Source organism: Octopus bimaculoides, chromosome 15 (assembly GCF_046866305.1).
Source record: "Octopus bimaculoides isolate indiv1 chromosome 15, ASM4686630v1, whole genome shotgun sequence".
NCBI classification, from domain to species: Eukaryota; Metazoa; Mollusca; class Cephalopoda; order Octopoda; family Octopodidae; genus Octopus; species Octopus bimaculoides.
Genome location: NC_142942.1, coordinates 30,480,777 through 30,508,288, shown reverse-complemented (window position 1 = coordinate 30,508,288; position 27,512 = coordinate 30,480,777). Strand labels below are relative to the sequence as shown.

Here is a 27,512-nt window from a genome sequence, read left to right as displayed (position 1 = left end):
TCTTAATAGAACTTACAGAAGTTTGCAACATGAGATTTCCATAAGAATATCTCAGAAATGTTACTTTAGGATATTAATAAAGCATTAGTCTATAGCAATGATATATTATTTCAACATTTCAGAAAGTTTTCTAATTACCAGGAGTATTGTATGATATATGGCACTTCTAAAAAGGCAAGTGGACCATAAAACATTTCTCACCAGAAAAAGCAATGAAGGAATCAGCTGTTGGTGCTTGTTGGAAATTAAGAAAATGAAGGGAGTAAAGTTCCTTGAAAATAAAAACATAAATAAAAAGTGATAAAGATTAATTATGCAAACCTACTCAGTTTTCCTAATTACTGATAAGATGTAAATATACTTCAATATCTGATAGAGACAACATGATCAGATGTATGGTATAGGCTTGCGTTTGGTGAGTTAACCATGTTTTAAGTTAACAGCAGCAATAGGCCATATACAACACATTCAACTGTTGTCACTCACCATGGGAATATCTAATTTATTTTACTAAAGTTTAACTCTAACATGAAGGAAATATGTTTTTCCATTAAATAGATGTATATTGTTACATGATAACAAGTGATTGAAAAAGGCAGTATTTAATTCAATTGTTGTTGTTTCTAGATAGTATTGATCATCATTGATTAAGTTGATCTATGTCACTAGAATAGCCAACTAATTGATAAGTGGTAACAGTGGCAAAGCTAATGGTGGAGCAAAGGGAGCGACTGCTACTGCCAAGAACATTTTTCAAAACTGGTGTCTTTTCAACAATTTTTGTAACTCTTTATAATTCACTTGTGCAATAAAAGTCCAATCTATTTTTTTTTTGTTTGTTTGTTAATTACATGGCCTTGGAAGAACTTTCTGAAGTCATTACTTTACTTGACCAACTTGCAATGTTTTTAAACTGTCTGCTCAATCTCCTGTGGTGTATTGGTGTCTGTTGACATCTGAAGAACCAAACCAAACCCTGACATCATAACCTCTTGATATTAAGTGACCCACATCACACCTACATCAGTAGTTGTAAGTTTTATGCACAATGACATTGTTACTGAAACATGAAATTAATGAATGTAGAATACAGTTATGTATATTATAACTAATGAAATATTGCATGTAATATAAGAGAAATGAGTGTCTATATCTTTCTTTCTGGCAGTTTACCTTGCCTTTCAGTACTAAAAGAAGAATGATGCTATCAAATCAAATCAGTCGCACTAACTCTAAAGAAACTTTGTGATACTAGATGGGCATCCAGAAAGTCAGCAGCAGAGGCAGTCTTGCAGATTTTATTAGCATTAGTAACTGGATGGTGGGATAAAAAAAAAAAAAAAACTGTGCTCTTAAGCAGCTCACTGAGGCAAAGGGTACACTGGAAACACTAAGTATTTATGAATTCTTAGTTGTTCTTACATTTTGAAGTAAAATGCTGGGCAAGGCTTTCAATTTAACCACATATTTACAGACAAGTAGTCTAGATCTGGTAGTGACTTCTCAATTGATTCAGATTTTTGAAAAAGAAATGAAAGATATGAGAAAATGAGTCTGAATCTTAATTCAAACAGACTAAAAATGAAGTAACTGAATTGGCTCAAGCATGTGATGTTAGTATGGAATACATGCAGCACAGACAACTTAAAAGTAAATGATTCTATGATGGACTTGCAGGGATGAAATAATATTTGATGCTAGAAAGAAATTTATGATTGAAACCTACTTAGTATCCTTAAATTCTATAATAAATACTACAGGTAAAAGATTTGAGCATTTTAAAAATGTAGCTTCCAAATTTAGTGGTTTAGATCCAAAACATTTTGACAGTGCAGATAATGTGAACACATTCGAATTTTTAGCAGACACGTACTCAGACATTATCGACAGTGAAACTGAAATTGTTCAAGAGTCTCTTTCATTCAAAGACATGTACAAAGAAATAATGAGCACCAGGAGTAAGGAAAATTCAAGTGTTGAGAAACTGACCATCAACAATGTACTTAAATTCATTATCCTCAATGACATGTGTTCCATTTATCCTAATCTATCCACATTGTACCACATTTTTCTGACCTTACCAATAACTAGCACAGCTAAAACAGAAAAAGTCCTATCATTGTTCTACAATGGACAAGCTTGGCTCTCCATAGAAAGAAAGTTGGCTACTGAGGTGATTATAAAAAAAAAAACCTGCCTGCAAATATGTGATAAACAGCTTATCTAGAAGCATTTACCTAAAACTAAAAAAGTGACACTCCACTAACAAGATTATTAAAGAAATTAAAATATTTCAGCCTTCCAGGCCAAAAAAGATTTGTCCTCACAGGTCTTAGCTATTAATCTTTGGTAAACATTATTAATTCATTTGCAGTCTAGCTACATTGTCCAACTGATTAAGACAAAAAACATCTGGTTCTGACACTTTTAGTTATAACAAAACTATTTTGGTTAAGCCATGGTTACTGTGTGAACAAGTCAAACAACTTATACATGCTGCTGATGATCCATCCTTCATGTCGAGGATCATCACCGGTGATGAGAGTTGGATCTACAAATATGATCCTATGAAGCAGTAGTCATCACAATGGAAGAGACCTTCATCTCCATGACCAAAGAAGGCACGACCGAGCTGCAGCTCAATCAAGAACTTATTCATTGTCTTTTATTACATCCGTAGTATTGTGCATTGAGAATTTGTCCCTCAGGGTCAGACTATCAATTGAGAGTTCTCTTGTGACATTTTGAAGCATTTGAGGGAGGTCATTCGACAAAAGCAACTGGATCTGTGGCACATGAAGAATTGAATTCTTCATAATAACAATGCACCCTGTCACCAAACTCTCCTTACTCATGAGTTTCTCATCAAAAACCAGATGATATCACTTCTGCATCCACTGTATTCACCAGATTTAGCACCTGCAGACTTCCATCTCTTCCCCAAGATGAAAATGCAGCTCAAAGGTGACTGTTTTAACTGTTGACAAGATCCAGAGTGAATTGCAGAAGGTCCTTAACTTGCTTATGGAAAACGACTTCCAGGCCAGATTCCAAAAGTGGCAGGAATACTGGAACCAGTGTAATGCTATACAAAGTGACTATTTTGAAGGAGATGTTAATATTTAAGTCTTATTTAACTCTTTTGTAGTGATTTTTTTATATTATTGTTTTACATATTTTACACCCAACTGGCAAATGATGGGCTTTTCCTTCCAGTGTTTCCTTGCTAATCTAGTACAAATATATGTTTCTGCCAGATAATTAAATAATCATAAAGCCAAATTTCATGGAATAAGTTTACCCATCCATAATTATCTTCTTTAGTTAAACAGTTCTTTCTGTATTGCTTTGCTGATATACTGCTAAATGTTTAGACCTATTATACTGTTTTCCAGGATTTAGTACTACTGTATTTCATTCCTTACACCATTTATTCTTGTGTTCAATTGATATCCCTTCTGAGAGCACAGACTCTTTTATTCGAAAATGTTAGGTTTTAGAAGCAGGAATTTACAAGCCAATAATACTTCTGATTAGAAATATCATTGTTTGTCAATATCCTTATGAAAAACATTCTTATTACAACTTAAACGTAGGCAACTTTCTAATGATCAACTTATTAATCTTGTCTTTCATAGGCATAATGTCATTTTAAAAGTTAAGATGGAGTTGATAGTTGACTTAATTGCTCCCTGTACTTGACTGGTTCCACTTTATATTTTACATCCAGAAAAAATAAACAACTTATGTAGTACTGATGGGATTTGAACTCATAACTTACGTAAATACTACAAAGCATTTTATATATCACTCTTCTGTTTCTATCAATCCACCACCATGCAAAGCAGGTTGTAAAAAGATCTCATTCTTTTCATGATTTACAGCTTCTAAAAAAAAGACATTTAGGTAATTTCATATCTGACCCTGGCTATTTTAAAAGTTCTCTTAAACTATTAACATAACCCTCAGAGAAAAACTTTACACTACTAAAATATATGAAAGATATAGTTTTAATTTCAGGTTTCAGCTGAGACTTAACTGACCAAAGAGAAGAACTGAAAGTTTGTTTGGAAGAGAAAAAAAGGAAAAAAAATCCTTCCCTACTGTGTTGATGATTTATTCCTGAGATATTAGGTTGATGGGTAGAGGTTAACCAAAAAGAATAACAGATAAATAGACAGCTTTTGTATAGTTATTTGTCAATGTTATGTTGCTACATTATACAGTTTATTCCAGCATTCATTACAACAGATCATTGTTAGACACAATAGTTTTCATTTAATGTTCATTTGTATCAACCAATCGGGACTAACAAACATTTATTTTCTTTTTAAACCTCTTGTTGAGGAATGAATAAATCTCAAATATTTTCATCTTGACAACAGGTGTTTTACAGCTGGATGTCCTTTCTAACCAATAACTCTATCTTAAAGAATTCCTATTTTCTAGAGAAAAGAAATTAGGACATGTATGTGTCATTCATAAAAGATGACACATCATAAAATTTGTATCAGAGCTGAAAGTCATGACCTTTGACATGTATGTATGTTATTTCATCAACTATTACATATTTTAATTTGGAAATAATGAACACAAAAAAAAAAAAAACATCAACAATATCTTTTCCTCACTAAATATTATTTGAATGGTTTAGACTACATATATAATATCATTCTAGAATTCTATGATTCATTTTCTTTCATACTGTTTTCTTCCCAAGTCAAGATCTCAGATTCTTGTTAAATTTTTATGTTGTAGTAAATAAAGAGGATTGAAATACATATGTGCATCAGATTCCTGAAGTTTAATGATGTCATATGTATAAAATAATTGCATGAATATGAAGTGGAAACATGAAAATGAAGTTTTCATTCTTCATAAGGCACATAATGAACATGATTATATCAGTGGCTAGCATATAAAAAAACGACCATATTGGTAAAATTAATTTTTAAGTATATAATTATAAAAATATATTTATAATTAAGGGCACTGAAATGTCAGTGCCTATATGCTAGGAGTAGGTGTCAAATACCTACAATCCATTCTAAATTTGTTCTAAGGCCGAATGCAAGGAAACGAGTAAGAAGATTTACAAATTTCAGATAATCCTATATCTTAAGATTTTGTGCTTTGTAATAAAAATTACTTTGCACTCCTCAGTAGAGATAAACCAACAATATATAAACAAAAAATACATATACATGACGATAAATTTTTGCATACAAATACCAATATATACATACATTTCCTGCATATACATTACATCTAATCACCTACCTTGGCCATATGGCCGTTTTTTTATATGCTAGCCACTGATATTATCATGTTAATGATTATATCCTCAATTTACAAGTATAAATAATTTTCAGTTCTCTAGTAATTATATCATGCTGTGGGACTGTATTTATCCTGTATTATTTCTGACATTAACAGCATAGCCAAGATGGGCAATTAGATGTAATGTATATGTGGGAAATGCATGTATATATTGGTATATATATGTAGGTATATGTAAATTTTCACATATATATTATCAGTTTATCTCTATTAAGGAGAACAAAGTAATCTTCATTACAGAGCATGAAATCTTAAGATATAGGATTACCCAAAATTTGTAAATCTTCTTGCTCACATTCGGCCTTAGGTTATAAATAGAGAACAAATTTAGAGTGGATTGTATTTGACATCTACTTCTAGCGTATAGATGCTGACATTCCAGTGCCCTTAATTATAATTATATTTTTATGATTATATACTTAAAAATACACACACACACACATACCTATATACATACACATATTACATGCATACATATTTATATGATGCTTACAACACATACATGTATTCATGTAGTATGTATGTGTATGTATACGTGCATATAAAGACATTTTTAAGATTTCAAATAGACATCTATAGAGATTTGACAAATATGTCTGCAGGAGTGTTTCAGCAAATTTAGCTTCCAGCATGAGCTACATAGCTTGAAGACTACAGTGTATGGATGATAGACCACCAAAATTTTTTATTTACATATTTATTCATTTTTTTTGCATTATGTTATAAGGTTAGCTTCATTGAAAATGTCACTATAGTAAGCTTCAATTCAAATGATAAGAATGCTGAAGAATGGTATGCAAAGAAACACATCTTTCATGTAAAGAGAAAATTTAGTTTTGATATCTGTCAGAGCAAAAAACATTCTCACTTCTGACATGACATACCCAGCCAAAACTAAAAGAATTGGTGTTTATGATATTTTTGCTGTAAAAACAGAAATATTACTAATATTTTTTCTTTTCTTTTATTTGTTGTTTGAAATAGTGTGATTCTTTTTAATCCTTTATTGTAGAACAGTAAGTGTTAAGAAGATCAAACTGACTATAAAATATTGCAGGCTATGAGAAATCTTATGTGAGAAATGGTAAATGTAATAACTCTATGTATAATTTATTTTCATTTACATTTGTACCTTAGAATCATAAATTTAACTTCTATGTCTTCTTTTGTATCATTAAATTATTAATACTCAAGATAGGAGTCACAAACTCTATATGGGGTGGAGTAAAATATAAAATTTTAAAATATAAGTGCAAGTGTGGCTGTGTGGTAAGAAGCTTGCTTCCCCACCACATAGTTCTGGGTTTAGTCCCACTGTGTGACACTTTGGGCAAGTGTCTTCTATTATAGCCTTGGACAGACCAAAGATTAGTGATTGGTTTTGATAGGTGGAAACTGAAAGAAGCCCATTGTATATATATATATATATATGCCACCTCCTCCAATTCCTCCTCCCTCTCAAAATTCCTTGTCTTGCAAGTTACTTGGTGACTCTGCCAGTGCTGGTGCCACATAAAAAGCATCCAGTCCACACTATGAGGTGATCGTCATTTGGAAGGGCATCCAGCTGCAAAAATCATGCCAAAACTGACCCTGCCTGTGCTGATGCCACATAAAAAGCACTCAGTCCACTTTGCTGGGTGGTTGGTGCTAGGAAGAGCATCTATGCCAAAACAGACACAGTAGATTGGTGTAGTCTTCTACCTGGCCAGCTCCTGTTAAACTGTCTAACCTATGCCAGCATGGAAGTTGGATGTTAGATGATGATGATGATGTGTGTTTTAATGTGTGCACACCTTTGTATCTGTTTGTCCCCCACTACTACTTGACAACTGGTCTTGGCATGTTTACGTCTCTGTAACTTAGAAGTTCAGCAAAAGTGTTCGACAGAATATGTACCAGACTTCAAAATTAAGTACTGGGGTTAATTCATTCAGCTAAAAATTCTTCAAAGCAGTGCCCCAGCATGGCTGCAGTCTAATCACTTAAACAAGTAAAAAATTAAAAGTTAAAAAAACAACAAAACAAATTGTTTGCCCCCAATAAGTGTAAAATTTTAACTAGAAGTACCCATTGTACTTCTTCCATCTGACGGAACTCTGCAACACTCAACCACTAGAAACTTTTAGTTTTTATATAAATTACCCTAAACTAATTCAATCTCTAATACTTTCCATTTATGTTGGTGCTCATTCTTAGAGAGAGAAAATAATGCCACATCCTCAGATATGATGAACAGAAAAAAATAAACATTCCCATCTTCCTGTATTAACAACGATAGACTTTTTCCCATTAATATATATACTACACTACATGTCTTTCATCATCATCATCATCATCGTTTAACGTCCGCTTTCCATGCTAGCATGGGTTGGACGATTTGACTGAGGACTGGTGAAACCGGATGGCAACACCAGGCTCCAGTCTGATTTGGCAGAGTTTCTACAGCTGGATGCCCTTCCTAACGCCAACCACTCAGAGAGTGTAGTGGGTGCTTTTACGTGTCACCCGCACGAAAACGGCCACGCTCGAAATGGTGTCTTTTATGTGCCACCCGCACAAGCCAGTCCAGGGGCACTGGCAACGATCTCGCTCGAAAATCCTACAGGAGCCAGTCAGGCGGTACTGGCAACGGCCACGCTCAAAATGGTGCATCTCATGTACCACCCGCACAAGAACCAGTCCAGGGGCACTGGCAACGATCTTACTTGGCTTGCCGGGTCTTCTCACGCACAGCACATTTCCAAAAGTCTCGGTCCGTAGTCATCGCCTCGGTGAGTCCCAATGTATGAAGGTCTTGCCTCACCACCTCAGCCCAGGTCTTCCTGGGCCTACCTCTTCCACGGGTTCCCTCAACTGTTAGGGTGTGGCACTTTTTCACGCAGCTATCCTCCTCCATTCTCACCACATGTCCATACCAGCGCAATCGTCTTTCTTGCACGCCACAACTGATGCTTCTAATGTTCAGCTTTTCTCTCAAGATACTTACACTCTGACGGGTATTCACATTGACATTACACATCCAACGGAGCATACTGGCTTCATTCCTTGCGAGCTTACGTATGTCCTCAGCAGTTACAGCCCATGTTTCACTGCCATGTAGCATGGTTGTTCGTACGCATGCGTCATACAGTCTGCCTTTTACTCTGAGTGAGAGTCCCTTTGTCGCCAGCAGGGGTAAGAGCTCTCTAAACTTTGCCCAGGCTATTCTTATTCTAGCAGCTACACTTTCAGCGCACCCACCCCCACTACTAACTTGGTCGCCCAGATAGCGGAAGCTATCGACTACCTCTAGTTTTTCACCCTGGAATGAGATAGAAGTTGTTTCCTGTTTGTTTGCAGTCTTTATTGCACCTGAACATCTGCCACAAACAAAAACTAACTTGCTAGTTAACCTGCCTTTGATGTTGCTGCACCTCTTATGTGTCCATAGCTTGCACCGGGTACATCTTATAGAGTTACTACCTACTCCTTTTCTACATACTGAGCAGGGCCATCTACCTGAAGGGGTTTGTGTTTTATCTACCTTCCTACTTATTAGGATTTTGGTTTTAGCTAGGTTGACTCTAAGACCCTTCAATTCTAGACCTTGCTTCCACACCTGAAACTTCTCCTCTAGTTCTGATAGTGACTCCGCAATTAGGGCAAGGTCATCAGCATAGAGGAGCTCCCAGGGGCAACCTGTCTTGAACTCCTCTGTGATTGCCTGGAGGACTATGGTAAATAATAGGGGGCTGAGGACGGAACCTTGGTGGACCCCTACCTCTACCCGGAATTCATTGCTGTACTCATTTCCAACCCTCACCTTACTGGCAGCATCTCTGTACATGGCTCGCACAGCTCTCACTAACCATTCTTCTATCCCAAGTTTCCTCATTGACCACCAGATAAGGGATCGGGGGACCCTGTCAAAGGCTTTCTCCATGTCAACGAAAGCCAGGTACAGAGGTTTATCCTTAGCTAGGTATTTCTCCTGCAACTGTCTCACTAGAAATAAGGCATCAGTAGTGCTTTTACCTGGCACGAACCCAAACTGCATCTCATCTAAATTGATTCGCTCCCTAATTAGTTGGGCTATGACCCTCTCTGTAACTTTCATAACCTGATCTAACAGCTTGATGCCTCTGTAATTATTTGTATCTAAAGCGTCCCCTTTACCTTTGTAGCAGTTGACTATGATGCTGCTACACCAGTCATTGGGTATGACTCCTTCGTGTATCACCTGGTTCGTAATATGGGTGACTAGGCTATAGCCAACACTGCCAGATATTTTGAGCATCTCTGCAGTGATTCCTGATGGGCCGGGGGCTTTCCCGGTCTTCATACTCTTAATTGCTTTATCTACCCTGGTACTATCAACTCGGATAGCTGGTCCCTCTATTGGGTCGACATACGGCAGGCTCTCTTTCTCCCATTCATTCTCTTTGTATATATATATATACCTTTTTTCTGCTGTAAGTATCACTTGAGCGTTAGAAGCTAGTTGATATGATTAACTTTCTAAATCATTTGACATGAGCAGGAGTTATTCTGTTTATTTTTTTTTATTTGTCTCATAACACTTAATGAAACAGTTTGAAGTTCTCTAAATTAACCAGAGTAATAGTTGTTACCATGAGAAATACTCTTTAAAAGTCTGACACCTATTTTGGTTGTCGTGTTTCAATAGTTAAGCCAAGAAAATTAGTTAGAAAAATAATATATGTAATAATGTATATAAATAAAATATATAAAATGATATTTCATCTTTCTTCAATTCTTCCTAACCTGTTTAACATCTTTAATTCTGTTTAATAATCTGTAACATTTTTTTTTAGCAGTACATAAGGACACAATCTTCAACATACATTTTCATAAGACGTATAGGGGTACATTAGCATCCATACAAGACTTACGCTAATATGACGTACATTTTAACTTGGGAGATAATACTTATTGATATCCTTTACACGTTAAGGGACGGCTTCATCATTATCAACTTTCACTCAAAACAGTTAAAATATACACTCGTAAATGACTGTAAAATAAGCAGCCTTAAAATAACAATTATTTCAACTACTATAACTGTTGTAGAAAAACTGATGACTACCAATAAAACCGTTATAACAGCATTTCTCCTTTGTTGCTATAACAGCGTTTCTACTTAGTAGTTCTGCTTGTCTTTTATAATTCAAAGTTCATTCATTCTTAATGCTTAACTAATTTAATCCTACATATAAAATGCAATATGTTTCACACTGGTCATGCAGACAGAAGGAAACTGAAACAACAAATGGAGTGGGAGTGAGTCAGATATTCTCAATGCAGGGAAACTGAAAAGAGAAGTTTTACTCAGAAGTCATGCAAATTTTTATCGTAATAATATTTATTTTAACAATTGCATACACACATAAAAATATATATGAAATTACATATTTACACTCTTTTGTTTTCAAAATATAGTTCATGTAGCATTTATAGATTTTGCCTTGTCTTTATTTTTCTTTCATTTTAGTTTATTCTTTTAATCTTGCCTTGCTTAGGAAACCCTTATATATTTTTCCAAGTAAAAGATAACACATTCACATACACACACTTATGTATATGTATGCACATGCATTGATATATGTGCATGTGTGTGTGTATTTACACATGTGTGTATGGCAGTGTGGTTAGAAGTTTGCATCTCAATCATACTATAGCCCCAGGCTGACCAAAGCCTTGAGTGGATTTGGTAGACAGAAACTAAAAGGAACCTGTTGTATATACACCTGTGTGTGTGTTTTTGTGCCTGCATTTATCCCCCATGACCTTGTGGTTTGTTTACGCCCCCATAACTTTGCAGTTTGGTAAAAGAGAGTGATAAAATAAGTACCAGGCTAAAAAAAGTACTGGCATCAACTGTTGATTCGTTCAACAAAACCCCTGTATTAGTGGATGTTTCACACACACACACGCACGAGAGGACACACACATAGATGAAATATTTCCAACTGAGGCATTATACCCATATCTGATTGTTCAAATGCTTCAGTTCTGTGTATGTACATATAATTGTTGACATTTATCAGTAGTTTCATTTAATGTTTTGATGCACCATTTTTAGTCACTAATAAAACTGCTGATATTTTTGATGACATGGGTATGCTAGTATTAGTAATATTTCACAACTAAGATTTTTGAAACTATACATCACTTGTTTTCAAGATTATTAGATGAGCAACAAAATGACATATCTGTCTAAAATGGAAGACCAGTTTATTTCACCTCATACTTCTTCAGTATAATCTACCAGGGTTACCTATTTTGGCATGTCTGTCTAGTTTTCTATACTGTGGATATTTTTTATTTTTGTATGGCTTCAAAATAACATCTTTATAATCACTTTGAATGTTGCTAAAGGTTAGGTGTTTTTGCAAAATCAGATTTATCTTTTACTTGTTTCAGTCATTAGACTGCAGCCATGCTGGGGTATTACCCTGAAAAACATTTTTTTGTCAAATGAATCAACCCTAGTACTTATATATAATTTTTTAAAAACTGGGTACTTATTCTATTGGTCTTTTTTGCCGAACTGCTAAGTTAAGGGAACATAAACACAAAACCAGTTGTCAAGCAGTGGTAGTAGACAAACACAGATACAAAGACACACACACACATGCATTATATATATATCATCATCATCATCATCATCATTTAACGTCCGCTTTCCATGCTAGCATGGGTTGGACGATTTGACTGAGGACTGGTGAAACCGGATGGCAACACCAGGCTCCAATCTAATTTGGCAGAGTTTCTACAGCTGGATGCCCTTCCTAACGCCAACCACTCAGAGAGTGTAGTGGGTGCTTTTACGTGTCACCCGCACGAAAATGGCCACGCTCGAAATGGTGTCTTTTATGTGCCACCCGCACAAGCCAGTCCAGGGGCACTGGCAACGATATATATATATATATATATATATATATATATATATATATATATATGCTTGGCTTCTTTCAGTTTCCACCCACTAAATCCACTGACAAGGCTTTGATTGGCCTGAGGTGTCCTGCAGTGGTACTGAACTCAGAACCATGTGGTTAGGAATCAAGCTTCTTACCACACAACCATGCCACTGCCTTTGAAACAAATTTTTTTTTTTTTTAAATGGACACCCTTTACAATAGTAACTATACAACCATGATTTGTTGAAATAAACTGAGAAACAGGACGTTGTTTTGAACATAATGAAGTCTATGGTAGTGTTTAAACTAATAAATTATGCCACTGTTCAATACATTCACTACTCATGTATTACTAACCAAGGATAATCAGAGAGATAATTGTGGTGATATTTTTTTATAATGTCTCAACCTACAGTTTATTTATGCCAAACAACATGAATGTCAAATACACATATCTACCATGTCTAACAATGTGTGTGTTTGGGGGGTGATCACAGTATGACAAGCAATGTGGAAGCGAACAGCTACAGCAACATATCTAACAATGTGGAGGCAGGCTGCTACAGCATACCTCAAAATTTGGACTGTGGGTAGTCACACTATATCTAAAGAAGGTGAAGTGAGAGGAGTTACAAAATACCTAAAGTGAGATCCACAGCATATCCAATGATGTGGAGGATAGGTAATTACAACATACCTAGCAATGTAGAGGGTGGGTAACTGCATCATATCCAGTGATGTGGAGGCTGGGTATCACAATGTATTAAATGATAGTGCACTTAGCTATATTAAGGATGGATAGTTACAGAGTATCCTGTATAACTGTAATCCACACACAATATCAAAATACATACCCCACATAAATACAAACCCAAAAAGGAACAGATTGTTTTACAGGGATAAAATGAAGTGAAAGAAATTATACACTGCAAAGTGTGGTACTACTATTAATAAATACATTTAACAAAAATTCTATCGGATGACATGAATATAAACAAATGTATTGAAACAGATCCCTAAATGAATCACACTTCAATTATCTAGAACTTCTAAATATACAATGTTTTAAGTGTTTCCTTTAATTGGTGTTTACATGAAAATTTTTTGGGGACTTCCAACTCATGAACATCCTACATATAATTGCCCATGAGAGAAGCAAGGTGAAGTCCAACAACCTTGAGAGACTGTCCTTGAGATTTGTTTATTGACATAGTGAAACTCAGTTTCACTGGGAACTGGAACTGTTTAAATTCAAAGGGGCGGTTATATGGGATTAACGGGATGCATGGAATGAAAACATCTTCACTCTCATAGTTTTCACCACCATTCTGGTGCCATTGCACAGATGAGGTGGATCCAGATTCTTTAGCAGCATGATTGGGGCCCCCTTTTTAAGTGTTAAGTGGTGAGGTGACATCCCAGATGGTTGTAGAGAGTTCAGGAACTCAGTTGGAAAAACTAAAGCCTGGTCCTGATCAATGATAGTGTCAAGGGACGTGAAAGACTGTTCTTGCCTTGGCAACAGCTGCAAGAGATCCCAGTTGACTTTATCGACAGCGTCATTAGATGGAGGTTCACACACAGAGCCATTGACTGTTGCTAAAGTTTTGCGCAATGTTTTGGAGCACATGCATTATGAGATCATTGAGAGCTGGTACCATCTCACCAGCGGTTTGGTTGTCCATAGAGGGCACACACAAATATATGTCTTATATATATATGACACAGACTTGTTGATATATGAAAGGCAAAGTTGACCTTGGCGGAATTTGAACTCAGAACATAGCGACAGAGAAAACACCATTAAGTATTTTGCATGGTATGCTAACAATTCTGTCAGCTCAATAAATGATGATGATGATGATGATGATGACAGTAGTAGTAGTAGTAGTAGTAGTAGTGGTGGTGGCATTAGTAGTATTTGTAGTATTAGTATTAGCGACAGAACTTTTAGTTGTTGTGGTGATAGTAGTAAAGTAGAAGTGGTACTGGTTAGCAGTGATAGTAGTTATATATATATATATATATATATATATATATATATATATATATATATATATAGGTGCAAGCAAAGCTGTGTGGTAAAAAGCTTGCTTCCCAACCATATGATTTTGGGTTCAGTCCCATTGTGTGACACCTCAGGTCAACCAAAGCCTTGTGAGTGGATTGGGTAGACAGATACTGAAAGAAGCTTATTATATATATGTGTGTATGACATTGTGTCTGCATTTCTACCCCACCACCTCTTTTCAACTGATGTTGGTGTGTTTATGTCCCTGTAACTTAAAAGTTCAGCAAAAGAGATTGATAGAATAAGTACCAGGCTTATTAAAAAAAAAGCACTGGGTCAACTCATTTAACAAAAAATTCTTCAAGGTGGTGCCCCAGCATGGCCGCAATCTAAAGACAAACAAGTTAAAGATAAGAGATATGTTTGTCCTTTCAGTCTAAGTCTACTTTTGATGGAGGCATCAGCTGGATGAATACTTACTGCATTTTCTCTCACCAACCTCTATCTACTTTTCAAGTAGAAGACTCTTGCTAAAGATGTCATGCAATTGGAAAGAACCTGCAACTTCATAGAAAGTGAACTGTGTATTCAAAGTCATTTTCATATGAAGCAGTATGCAATGCTTTCTCTCTCTTTTTCAGTAGAACAGATGAACTCAACACTCCCGAGAGGTGAAACTACTCAAGTTACTTGTGATTCTATTGTGTGTGGTTTCTATTTGCACAGCAAAGCTAAATGTATGTTTATTAATTGCAAGTAAATACCTATCTCAACATGTGTGTGTGTGTGTGTGTGTGTGTGTGTGTGTGTGTGATTATAATTGAAATGTTATATGTATGTGTGAGTATGAATTAATGAATGATCTTATTACACCATCCAACCCATGTGACCATGTAATATGAATGTTATAAAAATGCTATAAATTTGTGTCAAATTTTGGCACAAGGCCAGAAATTTTAGAGGAGGGACTAAGTCAATTACACTAACCCCAGTGCTCAACCAGTACTTATTTTATCAACCTTGAAAGGATAAAAGACAGAGTCAACCCCTCCAGCATTTGAACCCTGAATGTAAAAGCAGATGAAATGTCTTGCATGCTAATGATTCTGCCAGCTCACCACTTTTGAATGTTATATATTGTATACTGATGTTGTTACATAAAACCAGGTTGCCCTATCTCTTTGAAGGATGTTTTCATATCTCTACTCATGAAAATGGTGTATAAGTGTGGGTGTGGCTGTGTGGTAAGAAGCTTGCTTCCCAAGTACATGCTCCCAGGTTTAGTCCCACAGTGTGGCACTTTGGGCAAGTGTCTTCTACTATAGCATTGGGCTGACCAAAGCCATGTGAGTGGATTTAGTAGATGGAAATTGAAAGAAGCCTGTTGTATATATATATATATATGCATACACATATATGTGTATATGTCTATGTGTGTGTGTCTGTGTATGTGTTTGTCCCCCTATCACCGCTTGACAACTGGTGTTGGTGTGTTTACATCCCTGTGACTTAGCAGTTCAGCAAAAGCGACTGATAAAATAAGTACTAAGCTTAAGAAATAAGTCCTGGGGTCAATTTGTTTGACTAAAACCCTTCAAGGCGGTGCTCCAGCATGGCTGCAGTCAAATGCCTGAAACAAGAAAAAAGAATAAAAAAGAAAAGAATCCAATGTAGACATATACAATTTGTGAGAGTGATGACTGGAAAATCTTATAGATGAGTGAAGAGTACTGTCATCTGAATAAAAGTGCGTATGGTTAAAAGTGACTCTGAGAATATTGTTTGTGTATGAAAATAAGATACACTTTAAACTTGGGGAAAAACAAGAGTTGATAGAATGTAAGCCAAAGAGAGTCTGTAATTATATATTCAATCAGAAGTTTCATGTCTTTGATGTGGAAAATGAACTGACAAATTTATCAATTTGGTGAGTGACTATTCCTATCATAGATGTGTTTATATGTGTACATGTATGTATATATCAATGTGCACTCACACTTTCATATGCATGTGTCTGTCTGCCTGTCTATTTATATGTCAGTCTGTCTATCTATACATACATACACACATATCTATATATGTACAAATATATTAAAATATTTACATATAAACTGTAAATCAACACACACACACACACACACACACACACACACACACACACACAGAGCAAATTGGCATATTTGATGGTTGAATGTTTATTTCAGGAGGCACCATTTGATATTTCTCTCTCTTCTAGTTGTCTAGTTTATAAGGGGAAAAAAACAACAGAAAATCAGTAAAAATAGAAGGTTAAGTTTTGGATATTATAAGGTGATTAATGGTAGACAGCTGGTAAAGTGGCACCCTTCACCAAATAATATCTCTTATGACCCTTGATTGCTACATCAGTTAATGGGATTCTTTTTGAGAAAGGAGGTGAGAGGAAGAGGGGAGATGCTCAAACTGAAAGATAGACAGAGGGAAAGACAGAATGAGAATGAAAAAGTTAAAATTAAAGAGAAAAATATGTAAAAAGTGGAGAGAGAGAGAGAGAGAGAAAGAGAGGGGGGAGAGAGAGAGAGAAAGAGAGAGAGAGAGAGAAAGAGAGAGAGAAAGAGAGGGAGAGAGAGAGAGAGAGAGAGAGAGAGAGAGAATAGAGATCAAATTAGTGAAAACAGTGGATAAAACAGAGAGCAGGAGAGTATGAGGGAGAACATGAAAAAGAGAAATAACAGATGGAGGAATAAAGTGCAAGAGAAAAAAGTGAGGGAAAAAAAGAGAAAGAAGCATAAGTATTAATGGAGAGTGAATATGTGAGTATCTTTAAACATTTATCAGTAAATAAAGGAGCAACTCAATGTTTAATATAGCAGCATTTCTCTCAGTGAACTGGTGGCTACTTTTAAAATGTTGGGTAGAAATAAAGTTTAAAACCCTAAGAAGAATAAAAATTTTTCTCACAGTAAAAATGGAAGGATCATGTCAGAAATGGGAAGTTGAATGAGACTTTAAGGGGCTGAAATCAAGATACTTTATTTGTCAGATCTGCATATCATTGTTGTTGATGTTTAGTTCCAGGTCAACATTAATAATGTAGATCTCTGATCAAAGGTATTCCTACTATAATCATCACATTAATTTTAGAACTACATAACCTTTATATTCTTTTCCTGCATTTTTTTTAAATGGGAGGATGTGATTTGAGAGAAAATTTGCTACTATTTCTAGAAGCTCAAGCGACCATGTTGAAGTAGATTCATTAAGCAGTCATATCTGTATATTCTTTGAAAGAGTCATTTTGTTACATAAAAATCAATCAACTCATATTCTCTTTAACTCTTAAAAGAGCTATTGCAGTGCTTTCTCTATATAAATATCCTACACCTGTTAGAAATTAGAAATTTTGGTGAAAATGTAGTTATAACAATAATAATCATTAAAAAATAACTATTGAATGAATTTGGCTGAAACTTGGTGATAAGAAGTAATGATTGTTGCTGTACATTGTCAATGAGGTTTTTACCTGTTGTTCATTAGACAAGGATATTTTTGCATATATTTAGAAGATATCTTGAGCATTGTTTTCTTATCTGAGCTCCAGTACTCTTTGTAAGCTAGAAGCTGCATAACTCCTTAGAGAAAAAGCATTCTGAGATATAACTTCATCTTCTCCATTAATGTATTGTCCTGTTGATGCATACACCTTATCGCTTCATTGCTCAACTTGATATAAAATTCTTCAGGAAAAAGTTAATAAAAATGCTCAATGGGTTTCCCTTTTAACTTAAAAGACTTTTTTAAAGTCTACATCTCTAATAAAAGCATCAATGCAATGATCAAATGTTATCATTCCACTCCTGTTTTGGATAAACTTTGCCATCATTGCTTGAAATAAATTCCACTCAGTCAATGTGTACAGATGACACTGAAATATCATTCTGATTATCTTTTTAAAGTCCAAACTTTCTTTCTCTGATTAAACCATGAATAATATCATCAAATTCTATTTCAATGCTTGAGTATTATGTGCTATGATGTGCAAAACAAAAATAATCCAAAAAAATTCACTGAATAAACAACAAGGTTAAACACAGATGGTGTAAACAGGAAGTCTTTTGACAGAAAGTTCTTTATAAAATGAGGCTAATGTTTGTTTCTCACACAGAAGAGTGCTTAGTCCTTATTTTCAAGTTCCAAACAATGACACCTCTTGAGCTCCAGTAACTTGCAGTTCAGGATTTGGTGACAGTTGTGGATATTTGTAGTACAAGTCAGTGAGAGTTAATAAAATTAGAATCTAGGTAAACTAGTGATGATCCACACTACAAAAATTAATACAACTTGATCAAACAGAAGAATATGGTGGTTAAGGAATGTCTCTATGAAATCATTGGATATGGTACCATTTCTTTAAATACATCGACAAATTATTTATGAGAATAAACAGAGGTAATTCCAGAAAATAGCAACACTAGGGTCTAAAAATATTATTAGGATATTCTGACATTTGTTAACCTAGAACCTTCTTCTTTAACTTGAATCCCTCAATAATGAACATTTTTGCTAACCTTGAACATTCTTGTTAACCAGTAACAACAACAACACCACCAACAACATGTACTTAATCCTAGTTCTAGAAACTCTTTATGTATGTATCAAAACATGGATAATAAAACAGTACTGCTACTACTACTGTTGCTAGAAGAAGAAGAAGAACAACAACAACAACACCAACAACAAGAGGTAACATGAAAGGGGTGGTTGAAAACAGAACCATCCTTTTAATGATATAGACAAATACTGGTATGTAAAATACCATACAACATAAATTCTTGATTCATTAAAATTATCTCTACTGCTAGAGGCTGTATCAGAAGTACCAATTGGCAATTATGACCAGCTCCACTCGAGAAGAGGAGATAATCTTAAGATTCAAGGACTCTTCAAAACTGGCTGGCCATTAAAGAAATTAAAGAATTTTTATCTGGAGATAAGAGAATGGTCATAGACATGCATTTCTGGTTCAATAACCTTCATCAGCATGACAATTGTCCAGCCTTATCTCCAAGCAGCCAAAGGACTCAGACCAGAGGTGGGGAACCATTTTACGTTGAAAGGCTACATTAAGTTAGTTGTAAGGCAGCATTCAAGAAACTTCAGTTAGATACTCTTCAAAATTTACATTATTTTGTAAAAGTCTAACAAATGCAAGAAATTTGTTAATTCTAAAGTTAACTAACCTTTTAATGACTCTGTTGACTGTTAGCTGTAGGAAAGCCTTTGGATATTTGGTTGCAACATAGAAATCTGCAGTTTCAGCTGATCCTCTAGATGAGTATTTGTCATTTGTGACCTTAATGGTGTCTTGATTTTGGTTATGCAGGAGAATGTAGATTTGCAGCAATAAGTGGTTGAAAAGCAAGAAAGCATTTTTTGTGCTTATTACCAAGGACAAGCATTTTTCCATATTTCAATGAGATCTTTCTCAGTATTAAATAAGAACTTTAAAATGTCATCTTCTGAGAGCTCAATTAATTCTATCTGTAATTCTTTAGGAGCTTTGGAGACATCAACTACATGAGGTTAAAATACAATTCTGTTGTGGCTCAAATGAAGTATAAAAACCTGCACTGAGTCAGTTGTATTAATGAATTCATGCAAAGTAATTAAATAATATATATTTTCCTTTTGGAGTATTGTGTGAAGTTGTTCTGTTAATTCATGCTGCTGGTCAGTTATGGTTCTCCTTGAAAGAGGCAGTTGTTTGTACTTTGAGACCTTATGGTGGGTTAAGTATCCTGCAACTTCTACAATGCATTCTTTTATGATTTCCAAGGAAGCCATTCAGGGGAATGGCTTCCTTTTTTTCCCCACACATATAAGCTACTTTATAAGTTGCTTTTGTGGCATTATTTCCAGGTCTTACCACTGCTTGAAATAACTGCATTTGCTTTTGCTTTCCCATAATGCAACCTTTCACATCTCTTCTTCTAGTCTGAAATATTTGTGACCTTTAGAAGTGGCTTAATGCTGATGAGCATAGAAATTTTTCAACGTTGATATGCAGTGTCACAAAGCAAGCAAATCATTTTATCTTTAGCAGACAAAAAATAATATTGCAGTTTCCAATCCTCATTAAAACCTCTGTTTTCCTCCTCCAGAGTTCTCTCGGTCTTCTTTGACATGATGGACTGTTAAGCAGACAGAATAAAAACAATAAAATAAATATGCAGATATGGTCAGGCTATGTAACTATTCTCAAATTCCAGTTCAAATGGAAAGCCATGTGCACTATTGTCACAAGTTGGTAATCATTGATGTACTGGACCATCATGGGCTCCCGCTAACCATCTTTGGGTATCAGTAGTGCTAGTCAAATGAAGAATTTAACGTATTATCTAGAGTCGCATTAGAGCTAAATCATGAGAATAGCAGGTGCCAAAATAATCCTTATGACTTATTAATTTTTTAATTGTGGCAGTCAGTTGGGGAGAATTATTTCATTGAACTTTATTTTACTCCTTGGTATTTTAAAGAAGTTCATTTTAAGGTTAAAATAAAAATAATAAAAGACAAAACCATTAATAAAAATAAAAGATTTGTTCAAAAAGCCATGCATACTGACCTAGAAGACTGTATGTAGCCTTAAAGCAATGGTTCCCCACCCCTGACTTAGACATATACAAAATAGAAGAGAAAGCAGTTATGGCCTAGATAATTTGCATAATTTAAACAAAAATGAACTAAGAGAAATAACTTAGTGACCAGTGACATGCATTTCAATAAGATAGATAAACACCAGTATGTTAAATACCATACAACAAAAATTCTTGAACCAAAACTCATGGACTTAGAAATATGATTAATGTACTGAAAATGACACTGCTAGTCACCACACACATACTATTCAAATCACTTTTGATACAGTAAAAACAACAAAACTAAACAAAATATTGCATATATGCAAAGTACATAGAACTACATTTACTCAGTAGTGCAGTGGAAGCTCCAGTAAAAATAAGATTACTGAACAACAACAACAACAACAGCAATGACAACAATAATCCTTTCCACTATAAGCACAAGCCTGAAATCTTAGGGGAGAGAGCTAGTCGATTACATCAACCCTAGTGCTTGACTGGTACTTATTTCATTGACCTTGGTGGAATTGGAATTCAGAACATATGGACAGCTGAAATGCCACTAAGCATTTTGTTTGGCATGTTAACGATTCTGCAAGCTCATTGCCTTAACAACACCACCACCACCAACAACAATAATAGTAATAAGTACAGCATTGATAAAACAATAGAAACACTTCTGTGTAGATTGTGCAGAAACTCATCTGAAACAGACATGTAGTTAAGAGATACTCAAAACTGGTCCATTAGTAATACAGAAAATACCATGACACAGTTGCACAGTGGGTATGGGCTAAAGTGTATCGGCAATTAGTACAAACACTAACCCTTTGCAGTTTTGGAGAATAATCTAGTGCAGTGGTTCCCAAACTATGAGTCGCGACCAACTGATGGGTCGCAAAAAGTTATAAAATTACGCATTAGCTTTGATTAACTGCTGTCTATCGAGATAGTTCAAGACTCATGTTTTCAATACCAGATTGGTTGTTTTATCAAGCAGTAGGCTTTTTTCACGAACTTAACAAATCAGAGGTGGTCATTTTCTCAAGTTATTTATTCGTACATAATAGTAAAAAGGAAAAGTCTGTTTTTACTATTTATAGAGAACTTTAACTAGGCGCAGTACAACACTGATCGAGCCGATAACAGTTACTGCTTCGAGGTTTTGTATTAGAGTTAATACCTGCCCATAGGGTATGGAGACATTGAATTAGTTATAAAACGTTTTGTTTCACATTTAATATAAATAGTAAAAAATTTAAATAAATAAGACAGTATGGATTTCATTAATAAGTTTATAAATTATTCAAAAAAGTAAAGGAGTGATCACCAGGAGGCTATTAATTAGCCAATGAAATGATTGGAATAGACAGCAGCTAGACGGTAGATGGATCAATAGAGTCTATCTGATAAATGGTAGAGTTAGGTGGGTCGCCATAAACTGGTGTCATAAATAGTGGGTCGCGTTTCTAAAAAGGTTGGGAACCACTGATCTAGTTAAATGCATGTGGTGTATGAAAGTCTATACAGATAAGAAGCTGCAACATAATCATCCAGTTATCACTCTTCAATGGAAAAAGACTAAACAATGGATCTTCATTGACATAACAGAGAATGAGAAAGCTCAAAGATATCACAACCTGGCATTTGAAGCAAAGCATATTCATAGAGCCTCAATAATGAGTGTGATACTCATTGTAATTGGTGCACTAAAAATCAACTCAAAGAACACAAAAACTTGGTATGAAAAGTTGGAACTATCAGACACACAGATTTGAGGGAGATTTGGCTGCTATTTCTAACAGATCAATGTGAGTGAGATTTACCAGTCTAAAAGGGTATTAATGACTACACGATATTTTATTTACAAGATATTTTTGTGTATGAGTGGATAACGACACACACACACATAAACACTCGTATATTTATATACAATACTTTTAAAGACTGCTTTTCCAAACAACATGAGTTGGTTAAGTTTGAAGTATATTTTATAGCCACTTCTCTTCATTTTGTGTCATCTTTTCTGTGAGTCAGTTTGATCAGATCTAGATGGCCCATGCTGACATGAGCAAATAACTGCCAAGACAATTCCAAAAAAAATAGAAAAGAACTGAGATCAATAGAATTAAAATAAATAGAATTATGATAAATTATGAATAAATAACAAAAAAAAACAACTTAGCAAATAACTAAGATAAAGCTAAAAAAAAATCATACAATCTTTGAAGAAATAAGGGTTTGCATAGTGCATATAGTCTTAGATATATAAATATTACTTACAAGTTGTCATTTGTGATTCTTCATCAAGAGTTGGTATATCATTCTGTGTCAACTTTGGTACAGATTGATACCGTTTAATCTCTTCAGCTTTATCCAATGCTTTATATGCCTGGACAGATGAGAAAAACTAAATATATATAAGAATGTTTATTTTAATTCAAAAGCATGTAGTTATGTATAGAATTTTTCATAACTGTTGACAAATTAGTGAAGAGAAGAGAAAAATAATATTAAATGCCAAGAACTCAAAGTTAAAGGAACCCAGGCCATGGAAGACTTTGGATGAAGTAGTGAAGGTTGATTTGAAGATGCTGCATATCATAGGGAAAATAACAAAGAACCATGCTATGCTGATTGGTGACAAGAAACGCTGTAGAAGACCCAACCACCTACGATGAAAGGTACTCTAGTATGAGAGTAGAGTTTAAAATATAGTACTTTATACTCTACCAAGCACTCAACACACATTTTACTACTCACCTCAACTTACATCCTTCGAACCCTCTGAACTCCCCCCTTCTTCATTCCACCACTAGGTTTATGTATGAAACTGCGTTGGGTCATGCTTTTATATTTATATATATATATATATATATATATACACCCATACACACCTATATATTAACTTTAAAAAAAACACAGCTCCTGCAACACTATGACTGGGTATTAAAACAGCTGCTGAATGACTCAAGCGTGGAAGTGATATATCTTGAATTTGCAAAAGCCTTTGACAAAGTTGACCATGGTATGATATGTCACAAACTGCGTGATCTTGGCATATGCAGAAAAATTGGAGAATGGCTGCACAACTTTCTAAATGATAGACATCAGGTAGTAGTGGCCAATGGAACCACCTCCAAGGAAACACAAATAGCAAGTGGTGTTCCACAGGGCACTGTCATGGGGCCACTGCTGTTCATAGTGACCCTCTCAGACATGCCCTTGGCTTCTCAGATAGCCACCCTTGCTAGCTATACAGATGACACAAAAGTCTCTCAGACAATACAAAATCCTGGAAATATTCCACACCTGCAAAGGGAGTTGGACTCAATTTACAGATGGACTGAGGACAACAACATGCAGTTTAATGCAGGAAAATTCCAGGCCCTACACTACCAACACACAAAGCTAAATGACATGTAGACAGGATACACTGGCCCAGGAGGAACTGAAATCCCTGAATCAAAATCAGTGCGTGACCTGGGCATTGACATGAGCAATGATGCATCTTTCCAGGTGGATATTACCAATTTGGTAATAAAATGCAGACGGCTGACTGGATGGATCCTCCGAACTTTCAGAACAAAAGAAAAGGAGACATTGATGATCCTTTGGAGGACATACATTCTCAGCTGCTTAGACTACTGCTCCCAACTATGGTCTCCACACAATATAAAATCCATGGCAATCCAATGAGGCTACACAAAGAAAATTGTCTCGATGCAATATATCAGCTACTGGGAAAAATTGAAAGAATTAAAACTCTTCTCCCTGGAATGAAGGCGGGAGAGATATGCAGTGATATACATATGGAAAATCCTAGAAGGCTTTGTACCAAACTTTGGCATTGAAAGTTACTCAAACTGCAGAATGGGGACCACTGCACAGTGCCAAAACAGCTACTGTGTTTGCTAAGTTTCTCCACAAGCTCAAATCAGAAAACAGAAAGTATACACTAAAATGGTTTATTGAATCCAAAGCCCCCTCATATAACACTAACTTAGGTAAGTGTAAATTATGTATAAGGGAAGTGCTCATCATTCTTCGATCGCACAATCTATCACTACTTGACAAATTATCAGACGTGGTTTTTTCATGCAAGCATAAAATTTACACATTTTTGCATTTTAGTGACTCTGATTAGAATTGAACTACGATACATTTTAAAACAAACTTTTATTCCTTTTCATGAATATTTTATTGGAATATATTTAATTCATTTTCTTCCCCCACCCTGCCGTTTTATCTATAAAATACCTAACCTCTAGTATTTATCATTGTCAACTTGCAAATGTAAAACCTGTTACCCTGAAGAAGGAGGAATTGCTAAATAATGGGTACTATATCCCCGTATTTTTACCAGCAATTAACCTCTAGAAATGTTCATTGATATCCTGTTTTAACAATCTTTATCCTGACTTAATTTATTTCCTCCTTGTATATTTTATTTCACTTTCATCACTACTTCACACCTTCTTCAATATATTTACATATACATGTATGTTTTAATATATTTATGTCTACATCTAAAAAAATTTTAGAAATCTATTATCTTACATATATTTTTAATATATTTATTTATAGACTTTTAAAAAATGTCTATGTATTTATATATTTTTAATGTATCATGTATATACTTGTCCTTTAAATTCATCTGAAATTAGAATCATGTTTGTGGATTAAATTGCCTAGTCTTACAATTCTTCATCTATATATATAAAAATGAAAATGTGTGTCTGTCTGTCTGTCTGTCTGTCTGTCTGTGTGAATCCCTAAAACTCGAGAACTACGCAACCAATTTCATTCAAATTTTACACATGCCTTACTTAGGGTTCCAGTTGTGTTTTAGTCAAAAAAATGTTAACTTCTTGCAGAGTTCGAGCCCACAGCAACATAATATCTCCTCCACTATTTAAGTATTACGTGTCAAAAGTGAAACAAAAACACTCATGTCAAATACTTTCACTTTAAAAATGAAACTATTCTACTAACTGAAACAATCACATTTCGATACTGTAATGACAGATACTTTCAGAGAAAGAGAGAAGAGAGAGAGAGAGAGAGAGAGAGAGAGAGAGAGAGAGAGAGAGAGAGAGAGAGAGAGAGAGAGAGAGAGATGTATATGTATACATATAGATGTATATGTACACGTTATTCCACTAACTGAAACAATCACATTTCGATACTGTAATGACAGATACTTTCAGAGAGAGAGAAAGAGATGTATATGTATACATATACATGTATATGTACACGTATATGCATAGATATATATATATATATAGATATAGATCTATATGCATACATGTATATGTATACACGTGTGTAGATGTATATATATATATATAGATGTACATGTAATATGTACACATATATACATATATATACATGCATACAGATATCTATACATATATACACCCATCACACACAAACACACACATTAGTCATTTGTTTTCTTATCCAAAACTACGTCAAAAGTACTGAACGGATCTTTATGAAATTTGGAAATTATATTCTATGTATAACGGCCATAACTCCCATGAAAATTCATATATTTTTGATGTTGATGAAATTTTAACCTGAACATTACAGATGAGCATTATTTGTAATTCAACAGTACAACAGTGTAAGACTACCCTTTCAGATATACTTTCATTGTGATTTCTGCAATGTGGTGCATAAATTGTCAAGTAAATGAGACGCATCTTTGCCTCCACTGATTCACTTGCAAAGTGTTGAGTAAAATTATTTCGTTGCAGACCTCCTTTGGGTCTTTTTATTATCACTACGACACACATAGTCTCCAGTTGGTAACATTGATTTCAAGGCCCTCCAAGATGAGAGACTGGCATTCCACTTCATGTCTATGTTCCATGCTGGCATGGAATGGAGAGTTATTAATGTAGAAATATGGTATCGTAGCTACTAACAGTTGAGGGTTGCGTAGTCTAGACGGCGTTTTTAGATTTCAGTATTCTGTTTACCCCGGGCAAAGCCGGGTATTTCTGCTAGTATTATATATTTTTGTATATATCTACTACTTATGTGGAAAATCGGTGTCTGTTTGTTTGTGGCATTGTTAGCTAACTCCTCCTACATTGTTTATTGATTTTGATGAAACTTGACACGTAAGTAGAACTCATGTCTGGAAACCTTGTGACATACTTAGATTGTTGGAAAAATTGATAATGCAGCCCCTGGAAGGGACCTTTATATCTACCTCATATAACTAATTTTTTTAAACACTTAAGGGAAATAACCCATAGCCCCTGTACAATATTTTTTTTAAACACTCAATAGAAATAACCCATTTCATTGTTTATGTTCGATTACTTTGAATATTGATTTTTTTGTGTGTCCTATTTCTAATTTTTGCAGACAATATCACTTTTATACTTTATTTGACATGTGAGATGAACTCATGCCTGGAAACCTCGTGACATACTTAGATTGTTGAAAAAAAATCGATAATACTGCCCTTCCAATGGATCCTTCTGTCTATTACATATTACTAATATTTTATTTAAACAACCCAAGGGAAATAACCCATATCACCTGCAGATGTTAGCAAAGTGATCAATATTTGATTCTCACGATCAGCCGACCTAATTC

At 34.9% G+C, this 27,512-nt stretch overlaps 1 protein-coding gene across 9 annotated transcripts in view; it reads right to left on the bottom strand.

The window, feature by feature from the left end:
- The window catches only part of LOC106869961 (serine/threonine-protein kinase ULK3), a 195,236-nt gene that overhangs the window by 34,423 nt on the left and 133,301 nt on the right, over positions 1-27,512 (bottom strand). For 3 of the 9 annotated variants that reach the window (XM_014915938.3, XM_089363648.1, XM_052973224.2), the window contains 2 exons: positions 23,181-23,289; positions 19,497-22,976 (listed from right to left, as the gene is read on the bottom strand). In XM_014915938.3, the coding sequence (XP_014771424.1) occupies positions 22,915-22,976; positions 23,181-23,289 (171 nt within the window). In that variant the 3' untranslated portion in view covers positions 19,497-22,914. Of the gene's footprint in view, positions 1-15,769; positions 15,908-19,496; positions 22,977-23,180; positions 23,290-27,512 lie in introns of those variants that run through there. The other 6 variants (XM_014916122.3, XM_089363649.1, XM_089363650.1 and 3 more) reach the window with 4 other exon arrangements.